The sequence below is a fragment of the Thamnophis sirtalis genome, unplaced genomic scaffold (assembly GCF_051295495.1).
Source record: "Thamnophis sirtalis isolate CommonGarterSnake01/CBP01778 unplaced genomic scaffold, rThaSir2_p1.2 scaffold_7, whole genome shotgun sequence".
Classification (NCBI taxonomy): Eukaryota; Metazoa; Chordata; class Lepidosauria; order Squamata; family Natricidae; genus Thamnophis; species Thamnophis sirtalis.
In genome coordinates, this window is record NW_028261387.1 from 95,722,812 (window position 1) to 95,749,551 (window position 26,740).

The 26,740-nt window shown below is 49.3% G+C and overlaps 1 protein-coding gene across 1 annotated transcript; it reads left to right on the plus strand.

Annotated features, from left to right (window-relative positions):
- The first annotated feature begins 726 nt into the window (after positions 1-726).
- LOC148044804 (BPI fold-containing family B member 4-like) lies at positions 727-26,386 on the plus strand. Its single transcript, XM_087720897.1, is given in 18 exon segments — positions 727-973; positions 1,874-1,990; positions 2,630-2,813; positions 4,688-4,746; positions 4,749-4,791; positions 6,111-6,254; positions 8,307-8,367; positions 9,515-9,575; positions 10,913-11,004; positions 13,736-13,790; positions 13,793-13,947; positions 14,989-15,042; positions 16,996-17,166; positions 19,625-19,692; positions 22,357-22,399; positions 23,538-23,601; positions 25,034-25,110; positions 26,288-26,386. Coding segments are annotated over 18 exon segments (1,713 nt in total). The 5' UTR covers positions 727-732; the 3' UTR covers positions 26,312-26,386.
- The last annotated feature ends 354 nt before the right edge of the window (positions 26,387-26,740 follow it).

Here is a 26,740-nt window from a genome sequence, read left to right on the forward strand (position 1 = left end):
GTAGCCATAACAACATTCCTTTCTGGAAAACCAAGGTCATCCTTTGTCTCTGCACCTCTGCACCTGACTGGAATTGGATGGGTGGAAGCTGCCAGCATGGCAGTGGGAGATTGGACCATGGGATGGACTTGTGGGTGTGGGGGGCAAGATCTTGAACTTTCAACTGGGTGGGGAAAAACCGGGAAGCCTTCAGATCCGGGTTAATGTCAGGGCTGTGACAGATTTTGAGTTGGTGGTCATTAGATGCATGGCTGCTTCCATAATTCAACTCCAGCTAAAAAAAATTAGGACCTTTGGTAGTAGATCCTCCTCTTTGGGGAGTACGCTACCCCTAGAGGCGCACATGGTTTTGAGTGTTCTGACTGTCCATGGTCTTCAGGGGGTAGAGAAGGTCCCTGTTTGGAAATGCTGGGGGTTGAAGCTGGGATCTTTGCATCTAAAGCAAGTGGTCGACCTCAAAATCACTCTGGTAGGACGCTCCAAGGGATCCATCCAGGACATCCTCCTATTCCTGATTTTTGGGGGCAAGAAAGGAAAGAGATGAACAAACAATGGAAGGTGTTCCCCTGCTTTCGAAATAAAAACTAGGTCTTATTTACAAAAGGGCACCTCAGGTGTGGAACCTGCTAAACCCCAAAGAGCCAAGAAGGAACGGGAGTGAGGTTGTCTTGTCCGTCCCCGTTGTTGTGTGCAACCTCCTTGTTCTTTTGTTTTCCAGCTGTCAGCAACTCGATGGCCCAAAGCAACGCCCTGCGAGGCGCCATGAGAGAAGTGCCCCTTGGCGATGGAGGTGGTGGAGACGGTGGTCTGCTAGGAGGCCTCCTGGGGGGCGGCGGGGGTGGAGGCCTTCTGGGAGGCCTCACTGGAGGCTTACTCGGAGGAGGAGGAGGTGGTGGAGGAGGAGGCCTTCTTGGAGGTGTGCTTGGTGGTGGAGGAGGAGGAGGAGGCGGACTTCTTGGAGGTGTGCTTGGTGGTGGTGGAGGACAAGGAGGTGGAGGAGGAGGAGGAGGTCTTCTTGGAGGTGTGCTTGGTGGTGGAGGAGGAGGAGGCGGACTTCTTGGAGGTGAGCTTGGTGGTGGAGGAGGAGAAAGAGGTGGTGGTGGTGGAGGAGGTCTTCTTGGAGGTGTGCTTGGTGGTGGAGGAGGAGAAAGAGGTGGTGGTGGTGGAGGAGGTCTTCTTGGAGGTGTGCTTGGTGGTGGAGGAGGAGGAGGCGGACTTCTTGGAGGTGAGCTTGGTGGTGGAGGAGGAGAAAGAGGTGGTGGTGGTGGAGGAGGTCTTCTTGGAGGTGTGCTTGGTGGTGGAGGAGGAGAAAGAGGTGGTGGTGGTGGAGGAGGTCTTCTTGGAGGTGTGCTTGGTGGTGGAGGAGGAGAAGGAGGTGGTGGTGGAGGAGGAGGTCTTCTTGGAGGTGTGCTTGGTGATGGAGGAGGAGAAAGAGGTGGTGGAGGAGGAGGAGGTCTTCTTGGAGGTGTGCTTGGTGGTGGAGGAGGAGAAGGAGGTGGTGGTGGAGGAGGAGGTCTTCTTGGAGGTGTGCTTGGTGATGGAGGAGGAGAAAGAGGTGGTGGAGGAGGAGGAGGTCTTCTTGGAGGTGTGCTTGGTGGTGGAGGAGGAGGAGGAGGTCTTCTTGGAGGTGTGCTTGGTGGTGGTGGAGGAGGAGAAGGGGGTGGTGGAGGAGGAAGAGGTCTTCTTGGAGGTGTGCTTGGTGGTGATGGAGGAGGAGAAGGAGGTGGTGGTGGTGGAGGAGGTCTTCTTGGAGGTGTGCTTGGTGGTGGAGGAGGAGAAAGAGGTGGTGGTGGTGGAGGAGGTCTTCTTGGAGGTGTGCTTGGTGGTGGAGGAGGAGAAAGGGGTGGTGGTGGAGGAGGAGGTCTTCTTGGAGGTGTGCTTGGTGGTGGTGGAGGAGAAAGAGGTGGTGCGGGAGGAGGTCTTCTTGGAGGTGTGCTTGGTGGTGGTGGAGGAGAAGGAGGTGGTGGTGGAGGAGGAGGTCTTCTTGGAGGTGTGCTTGGTGGTGGTGGTGGAGGAGGTCTTCTTGGAGGTGTGCTTGGTGGTGGTGGAGGAGAAAGAGGTGGTGGTGGAGGAGGTCTTCTTGGAGGTGTGCTTGGTGGTGGTGGAGGAGAAGGAGGTGGTGGTGCGGGAGGAGGTCTTCTTGGAGGTGTGCTTGGTGGTGGTGGTGGAGGAGGTCTTCTTGGAGGTGTACTTGGTGGTGGTGGAGGAGAAAGAGGTGGTGGGGGAGGTGGTCTTCTTGGAGGTGTGCTTGGTGGTGGTGGAGGAGAAAGAGGTGGTGGGGGAGGAGGTCTTCTTGGAGGTGTGCTTGGTGGTGGTGGAAGAGGTGGTGGAGGAGGTGGTGCACTTCCTGGAAGTATGCTTGGAAGTGGAGAAGGAGGTGGTAGAGGACTTCCTGGAGGTGTGCTTGGTGGTGGCAGAAGACGAGAAGGTGGTGGTGGAGGAAAACCTTCTCAAAGTGTGCTTGGTGGTGGCAGAGGTAGAAAAGGTGGCAGAGGAGAAGGACTTCCTGGAGGTGTGCTTGGTGAAGGCGATGGTGGTGGAGCAGGAGGAAGGGTACCTCTTGGTGGGATCCCTGCAGGCATGTTTAGAGGGAGGAGCATCAATGCTGCTGCGGGGGGCAACAGTGGAGGTCCAGCTGCTGGAGGTCTTCTGGGCCAAGGAGGCTTGCTCGGTGATGGCGGTCTGCTTGGCACTGCAGGACTTCTTGGTGGCGGCGGGGGCCTGCTGGGCAACGGAGGCCTCCTCGGTGGAGGTGGAGTCCTCGGCATCCTTGGGGAAGGAGGCATCCTCAGCACAGTCCAAGGACTGACGGGGTAAGAACCAAGTGTCGATTTATTCTCTTCACAGGGACCCCCGCTATAGAAATTGGGTCCTTGGGCAAGTAAAAGTTTAGTTTAGTTTAGTTTTATTGATCTTGTATGCCGCCCACTCCCGAAGGACTCCGGGCGGCTTACAATAAAACAAGGGAAGGGGATGATATACAAACAACATATTAAAATACACAACAGTCACAATTTCCGAGGGGCTGGATAATTCGAAAGCCCCCCGGCCTGCTGGAGCAGCCAGGACTTAACGGCTTAAAAGCACAACACTTCTACACATGAATCCAGAAAGCTTCCAGGCGGAGCGGCATTAATCCACCTCTGCATCTAATGCGTCGCAACTTCCAAAATGTAACTCAAATTAAAAATTACTGGAACTTTTCTAGCACAGTGTTTTTCAACCTTGGCAACTTGAAGATGTCTGGACTTCAACTCCCAGAATTCCCCAGCCAGCGTTCGCTGGCTGGGGAATTCTGGGAGTTGAAGTCCAGACATCTTCAAGTTGCCAAGGTTGAAAAACACTGTTCTAGCAGACTTCCTCATTGTTTATCCCCAGTCCTGAGTGTTCTAACATTCCAGAAGATACCATATTTTTCGGACTATAAGACGCACCGGAATATAAGTATACTTAGATTTCGAAGAGGAAAAGAAGGGGAAAAATAGTTTTTGGCCTCCGTGGAGTCCCTCCCTGACCCCCCAGGAGCACTCCGCAGGACCCCCAAACCCTTCGCACACCTTGGGGGGTGCAGGGAGGAGGGGTTTTGGGAGGGCAAAAACAAGGCCGTATTTGGTCTATAAGATGCACCGACATTTCCATTCACTTTGGGGAGGGGGGAAGTGCATCTTATAGTCCGAAAAATACAGTAAGACTATATAGTAGTAACTGTGAGAGGGATCTTGGGGTCCTGGTGGACGATTACTTAAACATGAGCCAGCCGTGGGCAGCAGCTGCCAAAAAAGCCAACACAGTTCTAGGCTGCATCAACAGAGGGAGAGAATCAAGATCCCGTGAAGGGTTAACACCACTTTATAAGGCCTTGGTAAGGCCACACTTGGAATTCTGCATTCAGTTTTGGTCACCACGATGTAGAAAAGATGTGGAGACTCTGGAAAGAGTGCAGAGAAGAGCAACAAAGAGGATTAGGGGACTGGAGGCTAAAACATATGAGGAACGGTTGCAGGAATTGGATATAGTTTAATAGAAAGAAGGACCAGGGAAGACACGATAGCAGTCTTCCAATATCTCGGGGGTTGCCCCAAAGAAGAGGGAGTCAAGCTATTCTCCAAGGCACCTGAGTGCAGAACAAGAAGCAATGGGTGGAAACTAATCAAGGAGAGAAGCAACTTAGAACTGAGGAGAAACTTCCTCACAGTTAGAACAATTAATCAGTGGAACAGAAGTTGCCTCCAGATGTTGTGAATGCCCCAACACTGGAAGTTTTAAAGAAGATGTTGGACAACCATTTATCTGAAGTGGTATAGGGTCTAGGCAGAGGGTTGGACTAGAAGACCTCCAAGGTCCCTTCCGACTCTATTATTCTATTTGATTTTATACTATCTTCTTCATCAGTTTTGGTCAGAGGTGAGGGTTTTGGGTGGATCTTTCTATGGAGTGTTTTCTTGATTGCAATCGTTTCCTGTACTGGTCCTTTGCTTGGGATTTGAGTAATTGTGACAAACTAGAAATATGATAAAACAAGCATATAAATTAAATTTATCTAATTGTAACATGAAACGTAACTTGGGATTGGAAGGCGGACGTCAATCCTGATGTGCATTTAGCCAGGAGTCTTTCTGATTTCCAGTCTACACTGGAAGCCTCTACAGGGGATGGCTACTGACTCTGTCGTGGCTTCTACCTGCAGATTGCGAATTGTGGAACTGACCCTTCCCAAGATCAGCCTCAGGCTTCTACCTGGCATTGGGTTCACCTGGATTTGTACACCCGAGTGGCGCTTAATGGGAAGAGGTAAGCAGAATGGATAGGGAATGGTTGTGTGGCCTTCTATCATCTGTGATAGAAGGAAGTAGGGTTTGTGGAGAGGAGAGGGATAGAGGAAGGAAAGAAGGAAGGAAGGAAAGAAGGAAGGAAGAAAGGAAGGAAGGGAAGAAGGGAAGAAGAAAAAGAGGGAGGGAGGGAAGGAGGAGGAGGGACTGTGGGGCCCTTTGTGTTGAGTTGTGTTGTTTCATGTCCCAAACTAGATAACATCATCAATGCTAGAAAGGAGTGGGATTTGTGGAGAGGAGGAGGAAGAGGAAGAGGAGGAGGAGGAGGAGGAGGAGGAGGAGGAGGAGGAGGATTATTGTCCTGGTTTCTCTCTGGGCTCAGTTGTTCTCATGTAGATGTTTCATGACCCAACTAGGAAACATCTTCAGTGCTAGAAGGGATGGGGGTTTGGGAAGAAGAGAAGGAAGAGGAGGAGAAAAAGGGGGACAGAAAAAGGGAAAGAAGAAAGAGGAGAAAAAGGGGAAGGAAAAACGGGAAGGAGGAGGAAATGGAGGAGAACTGTGGGGTCCTTGGTGCTCTCTAAGCTCGGTTGTTTTCTTGTAGATGTTTCATGACCCAACTAGGGAACACCATCAGAGGGGAGGGGGCTTTGGGAAGAAGAGGAGGAGGAGGGGGAGGGGGGAGGGGGAGGAAGAGGGGGAGAGGACGCAGAGGTGGAGAACTGTGAGGTTCTTGATGCTCTCTAAGCTTGGTTGTTTTCTTGAAGATGTTTCATGGCCCAACTAGGGAACGTCATCAGTGCTAGAAGGGAAGAGTGTTTGTGGAGAGGAAGAGAAGGAGGAGAAGGGTGGGGAGGAGGACTGTGGGGTCCTTGGTGCTCTCTGAGCTCGGTCGTTTTCTTGTAGATGTTTCAAGACCCAACTAGGAAACACCATCAGTGTTAGAAGGGAGGGGGCTTTGGGAAGAAGAGGAGGAGGAGGGGGAGGAGGAGGAGGAGGAGGAGGAGGAGGAGGAGGAGGAGGAAGAGGGGGGGAGGACGCAGAGGAGGAGAACTGTGAGATCCTTGAGGCTCTCTGAGCTTGGTTGTTTTCTTGAAGATGTTTCATGACCCAAGTAGGGAACATGATCAGTGTTAGAAGGGAGGGGGCTTTGGGAAGAGGAGGAGGAGGAGGAAGAGGAGGAGGGGGTAATTTCTGAGCTTGGTAGCTTTCTTGCAAGACATCTCCCATGTAGTTCATGAAACATCTGTAAGAAAACCACCAAACCCAGAGCGCACCCAGGACCCCACCAACCAAACCGCCTGTGACCTGGAGAGCCTGTTCTTATCCCTTCTCTTTCAGCCTCCTGGGTCTGCTTGACATTGCGGTGGAGGTGAACATCACAGCGATTGTCCGTCTGACAATGGACGGCACTGGCTACCCCACCTTGGTGATCGACCACTGTGACACGCTCCTGGGAGGCATTAAAATTAGGCTCCTTCGAGGGTGAGCATCATCGGCCCCTCCTGCGCCATCACTTTCCTGGCCACCTTTGCATTTTCACTTGTAACATCTGTCCGCGCTTCTTACAGCTTGTGGCATAAACGCAGGTGGGCCTCACAACAGCCGCTCCTCCGGCAATTGTTCCAAATCACAGTGCTGAGTGAATGCAATTTGTGTCTGATCCGCACAGTGGCGGCTGTCGCAGCGTCCCCTGCGGTCACCAGGTCGCAGTTTACGCGCTCCTTGACCAGCTCGCAATTATGACGTTGCGGCGTTCCACACTCATGCGACTTCCATTTGTGACCTTTCCTGCTGAGTCACTGGGGAAGCCGGCAGGAAATAACAGGTCCTCGGTTAACAGCCCGTGGCGATGCGCTTAACAAAAATAACCGGGATTGCTGGAACATCCTTTGCAGTTGTGTGAAGTCACGCTTAATGACCACATTGTTTAGCACTAGAGTTTTCAGTCCCAGTTACCATCATTAAATAAGGACTACCTATGACAGTGAGGGCCAACCTTTCTTGTCCTCGCGTGCCAAAATTGCATGCGCATGACAGCACACGTGTCCACTCCCATAAAGCAAAGCACCTGTACATGCATACATGACCCCCCCATGTTCCCTTGTCTCCACCCCCTACCCATGCACGCAATCCCCCCTGCGCTGCCCCATACATGCACATACCCCCGTGGCCCATTTTGGTCCTAGCAGGCCTCCCGGAAGCCTCCTGGGACCACAAATGGGTCATGGGGGGAACGGTGCAGTTCCCCATGCTCCCCACACATGCGCACATGACCCCCTCCCCCCACGCATGCGTATGCGTCTCTTGCATGCACAACACACACACACGCACATGACCCTCCTCCCCCTGCGCATGCCTATGCGTCTCTTGCATGCACAACAAAGATCTGAAAATCAGCTGGCTGGCAGGAGGTGAACGCACATGTATTTGTTCAGCTGGGCAACAGCTCATGTGCCCACAGAGAGGGCTTTGTGTGCCACGCATTCGCCCTCACAGGCCTATGAGGACAATTGTGTTTATTTCAGCCAACTCGAAGGCCACCATTTCAGTCTGTCCTTTAATGAGGCCTACTTATTCTTTAAAAAGTCATATATGTGCCAGGAATGACTCTTCCTACTGACTTCCATGCCCACCAACACACAATTAAAGGTGGCTTTGAATGTTTAGCAAGGTCCTGTGTGTTTTCACAGCTTCGTAAAGAGGCACAAAATTAGGGAAAGATGATCTGAAGCGCTCAGTTGGAGAAGGCCTTCTTGGACCACACACGGACAGCTTCCATGGGGCCCCTGAGACTCTTGCCTCCTCCAAGAAGAGCTGAAGGCTCTCTCTCTCTCTTGGTCTTCTGAACATCAGATCTAATAGCCTGGAAATGCTTGTCAATTTGAAGTTTCTTTCTTGGCAAGAAGGCTTGAAGATTTGTGAGAGCTAACATGAGAAGATCTTAAAGTAGGACGTAAAGTGAGATTTGGACATTAAGTGTGAAACATACTGGGTCAGGCTGGAAAGCCTCTCAGGGTCCCTTTACTTCTATATTAAAAAGCCACATAGACAGAGTTGGAGCTTGCAAAAGAACAGGAAGGCAATGCCTAACCACAAGATGTTCTAAGCCAATGTCCCTCTGTCAAAACCTACGTCAAAACTCCAAGGTTCAATTAAAGTTCGTTAATGACACGTACTCCATAAACAAAAGGAGAAGTAAGACCCCCATCTCCTTATAAGGCTTTCTCCTCAAGGTAACCACTAAGAAATGAGTTAAGGGTTTCCCTGTTGCAATGCTTTTGAGAATGTATAAGAACGCGCTTCGATAATTAAGGTTGTTCAGAACTTGCAATGCTAAGCCATGGGCTCGCTTTCTGAACTTGGCTGCCAAATAAACTGTATCCTGAGAAGTCTAAAGCCTGTCATTTCCTGCAACAATCTGACTCAATCAGAGTCAGCAGCGATGCTAACGGAGATGCTACTTTGCTCCTCAAAACGTCTTCCGCCAGTTTGTTAAATCTCTTTCTCACGTCCTTGCTCCGTTCTTCTCTGCAGCCTTCTTCCAATTGTGGACAACCTACTAGCCCGTGTCCTGAACAGGCTCCTTCCTGATCTGGTAAGTGAGGTGATCCGTCTGGAGACGCAACTAGCTCAGAACCATCAACCCAACAAGACTTGTGTGGCAACGAAGACCCCCAGAGGACACAAATAGCAATAGCAGTTAGACTTATATACCGCTTCATAGGGCTTTCAGGCCTCTCTAAGCAGTTTACAGAGTCAGCATATCGCCCCCACAGTCTGGGTCCTCATTTCACCCACCTTGGAAGGATGGAAGGCTGAGTCAACCTTGAGCTGGTGAGATTAGAACCGCTGAATTGCAGATAGCAGTCAGCTGAAGTGGCCTGCAGTACTGCACCCTAACCACTGCGCCACCTCGGTTCTTGGAAAGGCTCCCAATCACACAACATCATGTCTGTGGAGTTTCTCAACCATCCAGGTCATCGTTGTCCCAAAGGTGCTTTTTCAAGAGGCAACTGGAAGTTCTTGTTTTTCTTTGAAGGCAGATTTGTACACTGGGGAAACAAAACAGCCACGTCACAAATCCATGGCACAACATAGCAGAACAAACCCATCAGGACTAGATTCAGCTGTCCATCTGCATTTAAGAGGCAAGGGTCCCTCTTTTGAAGATAGCAAAGTCCACATTTTGGACAGAGAGGACCACTGGTTTGGAAGAGGGGTCAAGGAGGCCATCTGTGTCCAAATTGAATCGACAGAGGGGGAGGGATACCACACCACCCATCTCCAGTCTACCACACAGTCCTTTCAACAGTTCCAAAAAGGCTCCACATCCTTTTTGCACCACTCAGGTGACCCTGAGGACAGAGATAAACCTCCAAATGGCCTCAACAGCCCTCCAAAAGGATGCAAATGACCAGCTTTGTCTGCAAGGAGTTTAAATCCTTCCCTTCCCCTCCGTCCAGTCAGAGCTGAAGAAGCTTCTTGGATGAAATGTGAAATATCTTTAAAGAAAAACCAGAAAGTCCAGTTGCTTCCTGGAAAAAGCCCCTTTGGGACAACCCCAAAACTTCTCCCGGTGTGGCTGTGACCTTGGCTGCCTTCTTCCATGGAATGAAGAAACTAGCAAGGACGGAAGACATGGAGATATAACCATGAATAGGGTGGATTCTTTGTCTCTTTTGCCAGTTTCTTTCCTGATAATTGCTGCAAGAGAGTCACACGCATATTTTGAATTTTTGCAGCTTTGTCCCGTCCTTGACGTTGTCCTGGGCCTTGTAAATGATCAGCTTGGACTTGTGAATTGTGAGTTTTTGCTTTCTTCTTTCCATATATTTGAAAGCTCTTCTTCATGTTAGAGAGACTGAAAAGATACCAGGAGGCAGGGCAACATATTCTCTCTCTCTCTCTCTCTCTTTTTATTTCTTCTTCTTCTTCTTCTTCTTCTTCTTCTTCTTCTTCTTCTTCTTCTTCTTCTTCTTCTTCTTCTTCTTCTTCTTCTTCTTCTTCTTCTCCTTCCCCTTCCTTGTCCTTATCCTCCTCTTCCTCCTCCTGTTTCCATCTTCCTTCCTTCTTTCTCCTTCTCCTTCTTTCTCCTTCTCCTTCTTTCTCCTTCTCCTTCTTCTTCTCCTCTCCCTTTCCTCTTCCTCTCCTTCCTCCTGTCACCATCTTCCTTCCTTCCTTCTCCTTCTTTCTCCTCCTGCTCCTCCTCCTTCTCCTCTCCCTCTCCTCTTTCTCTCCTTCCTCCTTCTGTCTCCATCTTTCTTCCTTCCTTCTCCTTCTTTCTCCTTCTCCTGCTCTTCCTTCTTCTCCTCTCCCTCTCTTCCTCTCCTTCCTCCTCCTGTCTCCATTTCCTTTCTTCCTTCTCCTTCTTTCTCCTCCTCCTGCTCCTGCTCCTCCTCCTCTCCCTCTCCTCTTGCTCTCCTTCCTCCTTCTGTCTTCATCTTCCTTCCTTCTTTCTCCTTCTCCTTCTTTCTCCTTCTCCTTCTTTCTCCTTCTTCTTCTTCTTCTTCTCCTCCTCCTCCTCCTCCTCCTCCTCCTCTCCCTTTCCTCTTCCTCTCCCTCCTCCTGTCTCCATCTTCCTTCCTTCCTTCTCCTTCTTTCTCCTCCTGCTCCTCCTCCTTCTCCTCTCCCTCTCCTCTTTCTCTCCTTCCTCCTTCTGTCTCCATCTTCCTTCCTTCCTTCTCCTTCTTTCTCCTCCTGCTCTTCCTTCTTCTCCTCTCCCTCTCCTCTTCCTCTCCTTCCTCCTCCTGTCTCCATCTTCCTTCCTTCTTTCTCCTTCTTTCTCCTCCTCCTCCTCCTCCTCTCCCTTTCCTCTTCCTCTCCTTCCTCCTCCTGTCTCCATCTTCCTTCCTTCCTTCTCCTTCTTTCTCCTTCTCCTTCTCCTCCTCTCCCTCTCCTCTTCCTCTCCTTCCTCCTCCTGTCTCCATCTTGCTCCTCGTTCTTTTTTGTTCTCTTTTTTCCTCCCCTTCCTCCTCCTCCTCTCCTCCTCCACTTCAGGAGAGAAATGGAGCTATAGATGGCACCTACAAAGGCCAGACCATGTTGCTCTGTGGCTGAGCCACCTGATAATGCCAGTATAGGGAGCTGCCAAGTGATGCCACCTGTTCCATGGTACCTGTTGACCTTCTCGTCCTCTACAGCTCTGGTTCCTCTGGGCATACTGGGAAGCGTCCAGTATACAGTCTCCAGCCTTCCGTTGGTCACCGGACATTTCCTGGAAATTGATTTAAACGTAAGTCTTCAATGTGAGTTTGTTCGGCCGCGTTGCTTCAGCTGCCTTCTGGTGCCACCCACAAGGCCCGAGAAGAACTGGTCTTCTTCATCGGTCATTTTTTTTCATCATTGCCGTTGTAACTTCGAACGGGCACTAAACGAACTGTTGTAACTCAAGGACAACCTGTACTAGATTTCTAACTGACCCCATTTAAGCTGATTGGGCAAATACACCCAGGGGATTTTTTATATATATATATATATATATATATATATATATATATATATATATATATATATATATATATATATATATATATATATATATATATATATATATATATATATATATATATATATATATATATATATATATATATATTACACACACACACACACACACACACACACAAAACCCATCATCACATACAGCATGTCGTTTGGTTACAGGTGTTTTAACATTTATCATTCTTATACATTTATTATTTTCATTTAATAGGTTATAATATACAGTTTGGGTTGCTTTGTTTACCATCCCTTCCTCCTGTTGTAACACCACCTTATTTTCCCTTTCTTTTCTCCCTCCCTCCCTTCTCTACTTTCTTCCTTCCTCCTCTCCTTTCCCTTCCTTCTTCCTGTACCTTTCTCCTACTCCTGCTCTTCCTCTTCCCCTTCCTACCTTCTCTCCTCCTCTTTCTCTCCTTTCCATCCTCCTCTCCTTGCCTCTTTCTTTCCACCCTCTCTCCCTTCTCTACTTTCTTCCTTCCTCCTCTCCTTCCCCTTCCTTCTTCCCTTGCCTCTCCTTCGCTCCTGCTCTTCCTCTTTGCCTTCCTACCCTCTCTCCTTCCTTTTCTCTCCCTTCCATCTTCCTTTCCTTTCTCCCTCCCTCCCTTCTCTACTTTCCTCCTTCCTCCTCTCCTTCCCCTTCCTTCTTCCTTACCTCTCCTTTGCTCCTGCTCTTCCTCTTTGCCTTCCTACCCTCTCTCCTTCCTTTTCTCTCCCTTCCATCTTCCTTTCCTTTCTCCCTCCCTCCCTTCTCTACTTTCCTCCTTCCTCCTCTCCTTCCCCTTCCTTCTTCCTGTACCTTTCTCCTACTCCTGCTCTTCCTCTTCCCCTTCCTACTCTTTCTCCTTCCTTTTCTCTCCCTTCCATCCTCCTTTCCCTTCCCTTTCTCCCTCCCTCCCTTCTCTACTTTCTTCCTTCCTCCTCTCCTTCCCCTTCCTTCTTCCCTTACCTTTCTCCTACTCCTGCTCTTCCTCTTCCCCTTCCTACCCTCTCTCCTCCTCTTTCTCTCCTTTCCATCCTCCTCTCCTTACCTCTTTCTTTCCACCCTCTCTCCCTTCTCTACTTTCTTCCTTCCTCCTCTCCTTCCCCTTCCTTCTTCCCTTACCTCTCCTTTGCTCCTGCTCTTCCTCTTTCCCTTCCTACCTGGGCGAGATTTGCAGGTGTGGTGGCGGTGGGAAAAACCCAACTCTCTGACAAAGACCTCCAAGTAGTTTACACTGACGGTAACCCACACGGAAGATGTTTACGCTGATATTTGAGAAGAAGGAGAAGCCGTGATAGATAGCGGGGGACAGAAATATTATTATTATTATTATTTTGCAATCCAAAGTTGAAGTGAAGATCACATTACTGAGAACAGGGATGTGGTTTGCTCTGAGGAGGGCAGGTGTGTTGTCCTAAATACAGGTCCCCCACCCAGGTGAGCCTCCTCCTCTGGTCTCTCCTGCCAGGAGAAGAGCCACTTTGGCCCTATGGAATGAGCTGCCCGCAGAGATCCGGGCCCTGCCCACTCTCATGGCCTTTCGCAAAGCCATTAAAAGCTGGCTTTTCCGGCAGGCCTGGGGCTGTTGACCCCTTGATTGAGGTCCAGCTCGCTTTCGATTGGGCGTTTGTTGTGTTTCCCTTCTTTAACCTTGTTGTGTCCCATTGTTTTTAAAAATTCTTTTAAACTTTTTTTCGTTTCTGTAAGCTGCCCAGAGTTCTTCGGGATTGGGCAGCATAGAAATTCAGTAAATGAAATGAAATGTAAAAGAAATGAACTTTTCAGGTGATCGAACAAAATTTCAGGAGGAGGAATCATTGCAAATTGGGAAGTCCGGCCGAAGTCTTTCTGCTTTTGTAGAGAAGATGGGATCTTTTTATTTCTTTGTTTGTCTGTTTGTTTGGACCCGCCTTTATTATTTTTAGAAACAACTCAAGGGGGTAAATATAGTCCAGGCACCTTCCTCCTTTTGCCATAACAACAACCCTGTAATGTGGATTGGGTTGAGAGAGAGAGAGGGACAGGCCCCAAATCACCCAGCTGGCTTTCATGCCAAGGTGGGACTATAATTCACCGTCTCCTGGTGATTGGCCCAAAGTCACCCAGCTGGCTCTCATAATGAAGGCAGAACTAGAACTCACTGTCAGTTGTTAAGTTAGTCACACGGTTGTTAAGCAAACCCGCCTTCCCCATTGAACTTCATGGGTCCGAAGGTCGCAAGAGGGGATCGTGTGACCCCCCCCCCCGGAACACTGCAACCGTCATAAATATGAGTCAGTTCGCCAAGCGTCTGAATTTTGACCACGCGACCACAGGAAAGGCTGCCATGGTTGTGTGGAGAAGGATCACAGCCCACTTTTTCCAGTGGCCGTGGGAACTTCGGTCACTAAATGAACCGTTGTAAGTCGAGGAAGACCTGTAATCTGAAAAGGCTCCTCCATCATTTTCTGGCATTCACCACTGTTTTCCCTCTTCTTCCTAGACTGTGGTGGGCCAAGTCGCCGGCCCCCTCATCGACTACCCCCTGGGCAAGCCGGAATCCCCCCTCGGCCATCCCGGGTGCCCATGCCACCGATGCCCCCCATGGAAGACACCGCCAACTCTCAGCTGGGACTGTCGGTCAACTTCCTCAGCTCCGTGCTGGGCGTCCTGCAGAAGCAAGGGGCCTTGAACCTTGAACTCTCCGATGGGATGGTGAGTTCGCTCGACTCCCGATGTATTCCAAGACTCGATAGGGAGGCCTTTATCAAGGCTGTTGGTCAGGAAGTCCAAGATTTGGGTAGCCTTCAAGCCACACACAGAAGAAGGTGGCTCCCCGGAGCCTTGAAGAATCCAGAACTTTCAGCCAACGGGGATCCTTGGTTCCTAAAGAGGAGATCTCTATGGAGCTTCTCAGTCATCCAGGTCATGGTTGCCCCAAAGGCAACTGGATGTTCTGGTTTTGCTTTGAAGATGTTTTGCTTCTCAGCCAAGAAGCTTCTTCAGCTGAAGAAGCTTCTTGGATGAGGAGCGAAAGATCTTCAAAGCAAAACCGGAAAGTCCAGTTGCCTCTTGAAAAGGATGTTTGGGATTAAAGAGGGGATCTTCTGACTTCTGAATCCTGTAAGCTGGATGCCACTTTGGTTAGCTCCCAATAGTTGGGTGTTGTGGCCCAGCAGGAGCCGTTGGAGCTGCCACCAGATTCCGACAGCGAGGGGAGCTATGAGTCGGCCCTGGAGGATGTGGAGGACCCTGGACAGGGTTCCAACTCTGAGCAGGGCGCAGAGAGGCTGGTTGGCCACCAGAAGGCGCCTGAGCCTTGGACCAGTGGGGAGGAGACAAGGGAAAGTGATCAGGACATCAGCAGTGAGGAGGAGCCAAGGGAGTTGTTCCTAGATGCCCTGCACCGGAGAACTAATAGGCGTAAGGAACAATTACGCAGTTACAGGAGATAATTGCACTCAGCTGGTGGTAATTAGGCTCTTCTCCAGACTATAAAAGGAATGCTTGTGCACACGCCTCTCTTGCAGAAGTCAACACATTAACTAATGTTGGAGAACAATATTGTGAGCTTGGCAGGCTGGATTGCTGCCAAGGCTTATCTGTGCTGGATTGCTGCCAAGGACCTATCTTATCAGAGGAAAGGGGCTAAAGTTTGGAGCACGGGTGGAGACGAAAGCCCTTGTAGCAAGAAATAAATAATGCACCACAATTATTTGTGTACAATCATTGATTTATTGTGTTTCCTTCTGCCAGTATCCCGAGCTTCCTCCTCTGATGACCTCGACTCTGGGGGCCCTGATTCCGGCGGTAAGTCTCCTCGGCTTTAGGGGGGAAATGGAAATAAAGCCATGCTTTTTAAGACCTTAGCTGGGCATTGATGTGCGTGGATAGCTTGCACCGTGTCCTTCCTATTGTACCTCCTAACCTCTGGCTCAGCAGTTGCGCCTGTGAGTGGGATGAGTGTCACACAAGAGGCTTGCTCTGACCATGTTGGGGTGGGGGGGGGCATTTGGTAGCTCCTTGGTTGGGGGCTTGGATATATGTTTCAACCCTGACAATAAGCAGAGAGCAGAGCCCTTCCTTTCTAGCCGTGATAACGTTACTTAGTCGGGCAACGAAATGTCTGCCAGGAAGCAACGAAGCTTCTCCTTCTCCTCCTCTCAACCCCCCCTCCCTTCTGAAATGATGATGTTACCTAGTTGGGTCATGAAAGGTCTGCCAGAAACCCCCACATGCTCCTCCTCCTCCTCCTCCTCCTCCTCCTCCTCCTCCCCACAACCCCCTCCCTTCTGAAATGATGATGTTAGCGTTTTGGATCATGATACATCTGCAAGAAAACCCACAATCCTGTTCTTCTTCCTCCTCCTCCTCCTCCTCCTCCTCCTCCTCCTCCTCCTCCTCCTCCTCTTCCCCTCCCCCTAGCCTTCCTCCTCCTCCTCCTCCTCCACACAACCCCCTCCCTTCTGAAATGATGATGTTAGCATTTTGGATCATGAAACATCTGCAAGAAAACCCCACAATCCTGTTCTTCCTCCTCTTCCTCCTCCTCCTCCTCCTCCTCTTCCCCCTCCCCCTAGCCTTCCTCCTCCTCCTCCTCCACACAACCCCCTCCCTTCTAGCCCTGATGATATTCCTTAGTTTGGGTCAGGAAACATCTGCAAGGAAACCACCAAGCTCAGAAAACACCAAGGACCCCACAGTCTTCCTCCTCATCCTCTTCCTCATCCTCTTCTTCATCCTTCTCCTCCCCCTCTCTCCTCCCCTCTCCTCTCCTCAACCCCCCCCTTCTATCACTGATGATGTTACCTAGTTGGGTCGTGAAATCTCTGCAAGGAAATCACCAAGCTCAGGACCCCAGTCTTCCTCCTCTTCCTCTTCCTCTTCCTCCTCTTCCTCTTCTGCACTGGTGGTATTACCTAGTTGGGTCACAAAACGTCTGCCAGAAACCCACCAAGCTCAGAGAGCATCTGGGACCCCACAGTCTTCTTCCTCTGCCTCCTCCTCCCTCCACAACCCCCCATTCCCTTCTAGCACTGATGATGTTCCCTAGTTGGGTCATGAAACATCTTCAAGAAAACTGCCAAGCTCAGAGAGCACCAAGGACCCCACAGTTCTCCTCCCTCCCTCCCTCCCCCTCCTCCTGCTTCTCCACTCCAAGAATCTCCCCTCCCTTCTGGCACTGATAATGTTCCCTAGTTGGGTCATGAAATGTCTGCCAGAAACCCACCAAGCTCAGAGAGCATCTGGGACCCCACAGTCTTCTTCCTCTGCCTCCTCCTCCCTCCACAACCCCCCATTTCCTTCTAGCACTGATGATGTTCCCTACTTGGGTCATGAAACATCTGCAAGAAAACAGCCAAGCTGAGAGATCACCAAGGAACCTATAGTCCTCCTCTTCCTCCTCTTCCTCATCCTCGTCTTCTTCTTCCTCCTCCTCCACACTGGTGGTATTACCTAGGGTCATGAACTGTCTGCCAGAAACCCACCAAGCTCAGAAAGCATCTGGGACCCTACAGTCCTCCCCTTCCTCCTCTTCCTCATCCTTGTCTTCCTCATCCTCATCTTCCTCATCCTCATCTTCCTCATCCTCGTCTTCCTCTTCCTCCTCCGCACTGATCCTACTACCTAGTTGGGTCACGAAACGTCTGCCAGAAACCCACCGAGCTCAGAGAGCACCAGGGACCCCAGACGTAATCCCGAGCTGCAGAAGATTCATCTCCTAATCTTACCTCTTTTCTCCGGGGGGGGGGGGATCCCCAGATCTTCCAGAAGTTCCCCGAGCCTCGTCCCCTCCTGCTGAAGGTCTCGGTCTCCGAGGCTCCCATCGTGAAGCTGAAGAAAGGCATGGGGTTGATTCAACTTCAAGCCACTGCAGAAATCTTGGCCACGGAGCCCGGCGGCGCGGAGAAGAATCTCTGCGTGGTGAACATTGTGGTAGGGAAAGATGATGGCGGCATTCCGGGAACTGTTTTTCCTGATGTGGGAGTGGAGGAGGGGCAGGCGGAGATTCCATCCCGGGAACATAGCAAGTTGGCCATCAGTCTTCTGAATCATGTTCCAGGTAGTCCTCAACTCATGACAATTTGCTTAGTGACCTCTGAAAGTTCCCACGGGCCTACGTGGGGAATGCTTACGACTGAGAGCCAGAGTTCCAGCATTTATGACCGTTCGCAGCATCCTGGAGCCACGTGACTCCCGTTTACCGACATAGCCTTTATAAAATAATTTTTTAATCAAATCTATTGGCTGCCCATCCCACCCCAGGCTCATACAGTATCATTGTTCTGACCGAGGCTTCCTGAGACAGAAAAAAGCACACGCTTAGTTCCCCCCAAAACCCTCTTTTTTATTTCAAAGTCTGCAAATTATGTTCATTCCCAAATAGTTTGCAAAGAGTCCTACAGAAGTCTGCCAAAGTCTTTCGGGATAAGGCTGATAAAGCACCCAGCTTTGCTTTCCTTGAAAGGCTGCCAAAGACCTGATTGGCAGTTAGCTTTGCAAGGCCACACGGAGCACAGAGTCAGAATGGAGCTTCAGAAGGTAAACTGACCAGCACGAACCAAGTTGCTTCCTGCAAAGGCTCAAGTGTCTTTGCTCCGCCTTTACGTCCTATGGGAGGGGCCAATCACCTCCAAGCCTTACTCCCAAGTCGTCCTTTCTGTCTTAGCTGTTCTTGCCTTCTGGCAGCTCTGCGCATGCGCACACTGGGAACAGGGGGAGCCTGTTCCTCTGCCTCGTTGATGTCCGACTCTGGAGGCTCCAGAGGCAGTAAATAACTGGCCCCCTCTCTCCCTCCGACACAGAGCCCTCATCCGAGCCTTCCCCAGACTCCAGACTGGCCCATCTTCCTCCCCAACCTCCTCACTGTCCGACTCTGCTGCCAGCTCTGCTGGACACTGGTGGGCTACAACAAATATTCAGCTTGAATATTGAAAACAAAACTTAAAGATCTCAGCACTTGTTCTAAGGATCGCTCCCCAAAAATAAAACTAATCCAAATTTATGACCGTCATCCCCTGAAGAGGAGAATATGTAAACACAACAACGGATAGAGTGGATGGAGGGAGGAGTAGAAGGAAAGATAGGAAGGAGAGGAGAAAGGAGAGGAATAGGAGAAAGGGAAAGGCAGAGGAAGAATGGGAGGGAATGTAAGAGTAGGAAAGAGGGGAGGAATGGGAAGAAGAGGGGAAGGGTAAAGGGGAGGAAGGGGAAGGAGAGAAGGGAAAGGAGAGGAGGAAGGAAGGAAGGAGAGAAGAAAGAGAAGAACGGGGGTAGGAAGGAGGGAGGGAAGGAGGGAGGGAAGCAAGGAGGGAAGGAAAGAGGGAAGGAAGGAGAGAAGGAGAGAAGAAAGGAGGGAAGGAGGGAAGGAAGGAGAGAAGGAGAGAAGGAGGGAAGGAGGGAATGTAGGAGAGAAGGAAGGGGGGAAGGAAGGGGAAAGGAAGGAGAGAAGGAGAGAAGAAAGGAGGGAAGGAAGGAAGGAGGGAAGGAAGGAGGGAAGGAGAGAAGGAGGGAAGGGGGAAGGAGGGAGGGAAGGAAGGAGGGAAGGAAGGAGAGTAGGAGAGAAGAAACGAGGGAAGGAAAGAGGGAGGGAGGGAAGAAGAAGTAGGACCGTTGTAAGATAAGATGGATCTATGGGATGGTAAGAAAGCAATTTTCAAGTATATTGTCAACTGTAGGGAAAAAATTGTTATAAATACATATTATTAATAACAGTTATGAGATCATATAATTGTCAATGTATATAGGAAATTGATAAACTAAAATTTTGTAAAAAAATTTATGACGGTGTTGGGCAAACTCCATTATAGCCATAACACGAGGACGTGCTACCACAGCATTCCAGTCTGCCTAAATTTCACGCTAGCCGGATCGCCCTCCAAAGCCCTGCTTCTGTGTACAGCCGGTCCTCGACTTACGACCGCAATCGAGTCCAAAACCAGTGTGAGACAGTTACTAAGCGAATTTTGCCCCGTTTTAGGACTTTTCCCACCACAGTTGTTAAGCGAATCGCTGCGGTGGTTAAAGTCATTCACACGGTCGTTAAGTGAATCTGGCTTCTCCCACGGGCTTGTCAGAAGGTCGCAAAAGGGGACCACATGACCCCGGGACACTGCGGCCGTCATAAATACGAGTCGGGTGCTAAGCGTCTCAATTTTGGATCACGCGACTGTGGGGATGCTGCCACGGCCCTAAGCCCCGTTTTCCATGTGCTGTTGTAGCTTCGAATGGTCACTAAACAAAGCACTACTTGTACATTTTATTCCTGCACACTTAAGGCCAAACTTTGCCGACTTTGGGGAGGCGGGAAACACACAATAAAAGTGTGGGGTTTTTTGGAAAAAGCACCTTTGTGATATTGTCAGAATGTGTCGGATTTTTGTGATTCTAGGAAGCTTCTTTGCTGGCCAAATTCGCCGTCGAAGACAACAAGCTCAAAATCAGTGCTCAACTCGACAAGTAAGCCAAGGCATTTATCATGATTTCCCATTTTTGTTTTTAAAAAAACGAGTGGTTTTAATTGGATTTTCTCTGCAGCTGTTTTAACTTTTTAATTTTCTACTTTTCTTAAAATAAAGTAGTGGCCCCTCCGAGGATGACTTTGGGGGAGGGGGGGCATCCAGCTTCTCCCCTTCCCCCTTTTCTTCTAGGTGGGAGAGAAGCAGCCTGCAACTAAGGAGAAACTTTCTAACAGGGAGGTCAATTAACCCAATTAACAGAAGTTGCCACCAGAATAGCAATAGCAATAGCCATAGCAGTTAGACTTATCTACCGCTTCATAGAGCTTTCAGCCCTCTCTAAGCGGTTTACAGAGTCAGCATATCGCCCCCAACAACAATCTGGGTCCTCATTTTACCCACCTCGGAAGGACGAAGGCTGAGTCAACCAGGAACGAACTCCTGGCAGTGAGCAGAGTTAACCTGCAATATTGCAGATAGATAGATAGATAGATAGATAGATAGATAGATAGATAGATAGATAGATAGATAGATAGATAGATAGATAGATAGATGATAGATAGATAGATAGATGATAGATAGATAGATAGATAGATAGATAGATAGATAGATAGATAGATAGATAGATAGATAGATTAGCATAGCATAGCATAGCATAGCATAGCAATAGCAGTTAGCAATAGCAGTTAGACTTATATACCGCTTCGTAGGCCTTTCAGCCCTCTCTAAGTGGTTTACAGAGTCAGCATATCGCCCCCAACAACAATCTGGGTCCTCATTTTACCCACCTCGGAAGGACGAAGGCTGAGTCAACCAGGAACGAACTCCTGGCAGTGAGCAGAGTTAACCTGCAATATTGCAGATAGATAGATAGATAGATAGATAGATAGATAGATAGATAGATAGATAGATAGATAGATAGATAGATAGATGATAGATAGATAGATAGATAGATAGATAGATGATAGATAGATAGATAGATAGATAGATAGATAGATAGATTAGCATAGCATAGCATAGCATAGCATAGCATAGCAATAGCAGTTAGCAATAGCAGTTAGACTTATATACCGCTTCGTAGGCCTTTCAGCCCTCTCTAAGTGGTTTACAGAGTCAGCATATCGCCCCCAACAACAATCTGGGTCCTCATTTTACCCACCTCGGAAGGACGAAGGCTGAGTCAACCAGGAACGAACTCCTGGCAGTGAGCAGAGTTAACCTGCAATATTGCAGATAGATAGATAGATAGATAGATAGATAGATAGATAGATAGATAGATAGATAGATAGATAGATAGATAGATAGATAGATAGATAGATAGATAGATGATAGATAGATAGATAGATAGATGATAGATAGATAGATAGATAGATAGATAGATAGATAGATAGATAGATTAGCATAGCATAGCATAGCATAGCATAGCATAGCAATAGCAGTTAGCAATAGCAGTTAGACTTATATACCGCTTCGTAGGCCTTTCAGCCCTCTCTAAGCGGTTTACAGAGTCAGCATATCGCCCCCACAGTCTGGGTCCTCATTTCACCCACCTCGGAAGGATGGAAGGCTGAGTCAACCCTGAGCCGGTGAGATTTGAACAGCTGAACTGCCGAACTAGCAGTCAGCTGAAGTAGCTTGCAGTGCTGCATTTAACCACTGCGCCATCTCGGCTCTCTCCATCCCTTTGAAGAAGAGGCTGGACAGCCATTTATTCAGGATGGTAGAGAGTTTCCTGCTTGGGCAGGGGCTGGACTAGAAGACCTCCAAGGTCCCTTCCAGCTCCGTTCATCTGCTCCGGTATATAAAAGTTCTTAAGAATGCAATACAAGGGGTCCCTGACCTCCCTCCCTTTCTCCTTCCTTCCTTCCTTCCATGTCATTTCCTTCCTTCCATCCATCATTTCCTCTCTATCCTTCCCTCCCTCCTTTCCCTCCTCCTTCCTTCCTTCCGACATTTCCTCTATCCTCCCTCCTTCCTTCCTTCCTGCCACCTTTCCTCCCTCCCTCCTTCCTTCTTTCTTTCCTTCCGACATTTCCTCTCTCCTTCCTTCCTTCTCTCCTTCCTTCCTATTTTGTTTTTATCCTCCTCCCCCTCTGTCCCTTCCTATTTCATCTCTATCCTCCTTTCTTTCTTTCTTTCTTTCTTTCTTCCAACTACCTACTTACCTTCCTTCATTTGCTTTCTATCCTCCCTCCCTCCTTCCTTCCTTCTTTACTTCCTTCCTTCCAACATTTCCTCTATCCTCCCTCCTTCCTCCCTCCCTCCTTGCTTCCTTCCATGTCATTACCTTCCTTCCATCCATCATTTCCTCTCTATCCTTCCCTCCCTCTCTCCTTTCCTCCCTCCTTTCTTCATTCTTTCCTTCCTTCCTTCCAACATTTCCTCTATCCTCTCTCCTGCCTTCCCTTCTTCCTTCCTTCCTGCCTCCCTCCCTCCTTCCTTCCTATTTTGTTTTTATCCTCCTCCCTTCCTCCCTCTCTCCCTTCCTATTTCATCTCTATCCTCCTTCCTTCCTTCCTTCCTTCCTTCCTTCCTTCCTTCCTTCCTTCCTACCACCTACTTGCCTTCCTTCCTTTCTACCCTCCCTCCCTCCAAGTCCAACCATCTCGCAGGTGCCCTGCAGATCCCTCCGTCTTCTCATCCCCCTTTCTTTTTGCTCCTGCAGGTCCCGTGTTCAGCTGGTTTCCTCCAACGTTGGGACATTTGACGTAAGAATAGACTTTCGACTCTTTGTTGGGGGTGCGGGAAAAGCAGCGCCTCTCTCTGGGAGGAGGAGGAGGGTGGAAGAGGTCAACCTTCATCCTTGATGACCTGATGGGCAGCTGTGGAGACATGGCCAGAGGTTGCCCTCTGCTGGATCTGGACTTCAGGTTTTGGGTCCTCTGGGCCTCTGGGCTCAGCTGAATCCTTCAGATGGCAGAAAGTTTCCGCTGCCCCATTGCCAGTTTAATAACCATTTTAATAACTTTAATAGTAAGTTTAATAATAACTCAACGGGAAAAACAGGTTGACTTAACAATAGCCATAGCAGTTCAACTTATATACCGCTTCATAGGGCTTTCAGCCCTCTCTAAGCGGTTTACAGAGTCAGCATATATCGCCCCTAACAATCCGGGTCCTCATTTTACCCACCTCGGAAGGATGGAAGGCTGAGTCAACCTTGAGACGGTGAGATTTGAACCGCCAAACTGCAGTTAGCAGTTAGCTGAAGTGGCCTGCAGTACTGCACTCTAACCACTGCACCACCTCGGCTCTAACAACTATTTGTAAAGGAAGACCCATCAACCATCCAGGCCAAAAACACCTACAAAGACTTTCTGACTCTCGGCCTAACTAAGATTCTGATTTTGACCCAAGAAATGACTTGGATGATTAACGGAACGTCTTGTTTTTATAAACTTTGGTTCTAATTGCCATGATTTAACTTTTTGAGATACTTTTGGCCTGGAGGATTGAGTCAACTACCAGTTGAAAGTTCAAGATGTTGCCCCCGCCCCCAAGCCCATCCCATGGTCCAATCTCCCACTGCCACGCTGGCAGCTTCCCCCCATCCAGTTCCAGTCAGGTGCGGAGGTGCAGAGACAAAGGATGACCTTGGCTTTCCAGAAAGAATGTTGTTATGGCTGCATATCATCTACCTCCGTACAATCCCCCCCTTCCCATTTTCCCACAGTAGAAAAAGGCATAGTAGAAGAATAGAAAGTGTGGCAGGCCAAAGATTCAAAGGAAAAGAGGGCTGTAGGCCTGACAGGTGGGCTCATAACCGTAAACCAAGGGGTATCTCCATGGTCTTCAACCCCCTTTGGATGAGTTGAGGGCATTGAAACATTTGTCGTCTGGATGCAGGTCTCCCTGATGGAGGGACTGGTGGGCAAGATCTTTGAAGTGGCCTTCCTTCCTGCCATGAACGGTAAGAGAATTCCAGAACTTCTTGGAGGGACTTCAAGTCAGTGTTTCTTTTTTTTTTTGGAATATACTTTTTTTTATTTTCCATTTTCATAACATAAAATCACATGTATACTATTACATAGCCAATATCCTATTGTATTAAGTAGTAATTACATCAGTTCCTCTTGTCATCAACGCCCAGAAAGATAAAAACCCATTATTGGCTCTTCTGCTCTCCATACACCTCTTTCTTCTGCCTCTCTCCTACCTCCTTTCTTCCCTCCATCATCCTTTCCTACTCTACTTCCCCTTCCTTTCTCCTTCTCCTCTCTCTTCATTCCACTCCTCCTTCTCCTCCTCATCTTCCCCCCTTACCCTCTCTCCTATCCCTCTCTTCCCATCTTTCTTCTCTCCTCTGCTTCCCACTCTTCCTCTCCTTGGTGTATTTCCGCTTCTGAGCAAACTCCATTCTATGTTGATGGTATTTATGCTTCCATATCCATAGAAAGTTTTTATTTTCCACTTTCATAACATATAACCACATGTATACTATTACATAGCCAATATCCTATTGTATTAAGTAGTAATTACATCAGTTCCTCCTGTCATCAACGCCCAGAAAGATAAAAAAAACCATTATTAGCTCTTCTGCTCTCCATACACCTCTTTCTTCTGCCTCTCTCCTACCTCCTTTCTTCCCTCCATCATCCTTTTCTACTCTACTTCCCCTTCCTTTCTCCTTCTCCTCTCTCTACATTCCACTCCTCCTTATCCTCCTCATCTTCCCCCCCCTTACCCTTTCTCCTATCCCTCTCTTCCTACCTTTCTTCTCTCCTCTGTTTCCCACTCTTCCTCTCATTGGTGTCTTTCCGCTTCTGAGCAACAACCTAATTAAATGGATCCTCCATGAACCTATCTAGACCAAAATGCCTTCAGGTGAACAGAAGGGCCATTTCCCACATGCAAGCTGGACCTTTAAAGACTTCGGGTAGTGTGAGTGGCTTTCCCCAGGGAAGAGGAGAAGAACAGGATTTAAAATCCCCCGTTCTGAAAACATAAATTTCAGCCCTTAACGCTGATACCCCTGCCATCTTCCGAAGGCCCATAAATCCTTCGGCCAGACAGGAGGTCATTATTAATGTTTCATAGGTAGCCAAGTCGTGAGGTCTCCCTCTGGGGGAAGGTGGGCCTTAAATTGATGGCTCTTCGAGAGGACCACAACAGCGGAGATGTTCAGGTGGCAAAGAAACGGGCCCCCTTGGCAGCTAGGGAGAAATGCCCCCAGGCCTCACCCACTGGGCCAAAGGCTTGCCACATAAGACATTGCAAAAGGAAGAATTTATTTGAGGTACAGCAGAGGCCGTGGGGGGGGGGGGCGGAGAGAAGGAAGTCAAAACTCCCTGTTTGCTTTTGAGCTTAGAAACCTGATCCGTTTTTTTTGTCTCCGGCTGCAGAGATCTTGGGCGGAGGGGTCCCCCTCCCCAAACTGCTGAACATCGATTTCAACAACGCTTCAGTCGATGTCATCGAAGTAAGTGCTACAGGAGGAAGTAGGTGATGTATATGTGAGGGAGGGGGAGGGAGAGAGAGAGGGAGAGGGGGAGAGGGGAGGGATGGGGGAGGGAGGGGAAGGAGGAAGGAAGGGGAGAGAGGAGGGAGAGAGGGGAGGGAGAGAGAGAGGAGGGATGGTAGGGAGGAAGAAAGAGTGAGGGAAGGAGGGAGAGGGGAGGGGAGGGAAGGAGGGAGAGAGGGGGAGGGGGGAGAGAGGGGGAGGGAGAGAGAGGGAGGGAGGGGAGGGAGAGAGAGAGGTAGGGAGGGAGGGAAGGAGGGAGGGAGAGGGGAGGGAGAGAGGGAGAGATAGAGAAGGAGGGAGGGAGGGAAGGGAGAGAGAGAAAAGAAGTGAATGGTGGGGAGAGTTAGAGGGTCAAGATGTCCAATTGTCAGAACCTTTCATTGCTTTCTGGAAGACTTAATTGAAGACTAAAAGGTCTCAGTGCTTTTTGGCCACCATCATTGGTCAGTTTGTGGTTACCATCATTTGTGCATTTCTGGCCTAGGGTTAGGGTTAGGGTTAGGTGGCCTAGAGGGGGAATTATGGCCTCACACTCAGGAGGTTGTGAGAGTTCGATCCCTGGTAGAGGTGGATATTTTTCTCTCTCTGGGCACAATGAGAATGTATCTGAACAAAACTCCGCATTGGCAACAGGAAGGGCATCTGGCCAGTAAACACTCAGCTGCATTCAGTTGCTCCGACTCCACCCGGCAAGGGATTATGGGGTTGTTAAATGATCATTGCTGCACTATTGTGGTTGCCACTAGTGGTGCTTTGTGGTTGCCACCCTTGGTGCATTTGTGGCCACTATAATTGGTCTGTTTGTGGCCACCACCATCGGTACATTTTGTGGCCACCAATATTGTTGCGTTAGAAAGGAAGTTCTCACAAATTTTATGAGCCAATCTTCTGAACTTTTCGTGGAATGGCTTAGCAGACTCGTAGGAAACCCCAAGTTCTTGAGACCCTTCCCAGGTTTTGGGGATGTGGGTGCAGTGGGAAAGGATCCCAAGCATCCCGGGGGGCGTCGGAAGACCATTCCTCCAAATTCCTAGGCAGGATGATATCCCCCCTCCTCCCCCCCCCCGCCAGTGAAAGTTGCAAGAAGAAGGGACCACAATACGGGAGTTCATCCATTGGGGTCTGTTTTGCTCAGGATCTGCTGGTGTTGTCTGCGTAAGAGAAGACCTCGGTGGAGGACAACGATGGAGGAGGAGGAGGAGAAGGAGGAGGAGGAGGAGGAGGAGGAGGAGGAGGAGGAGGAGGAGGAGAAGAAGAAAGTTTCTTGTAGCAGGATCCGTCCTTCCCCTTCCTCATCACACACACAGCTTTGAGTTTCTCCTTCTTTCCGGACAGAAGGAAACCACAAAACTTCCTAACTTTGTACGCAGGAAGACAAGGAGTCGCTTCTCCAGAAGGGACGATGGTGGCCTTTTGAGCTGTCCTCACAAGGCCTCTCCACACAGCTTTGTCGTACCCAAGCGGGTGTGGACCAGGCCACCCCTGAACCAACACACACACACACACACACAGCCAACAAAGTTGCATTTCTCACCGCTTTAATAAAAGCTTCTGATTTCACTGCACTCCGAGTCTGTAGTCTTTAAAA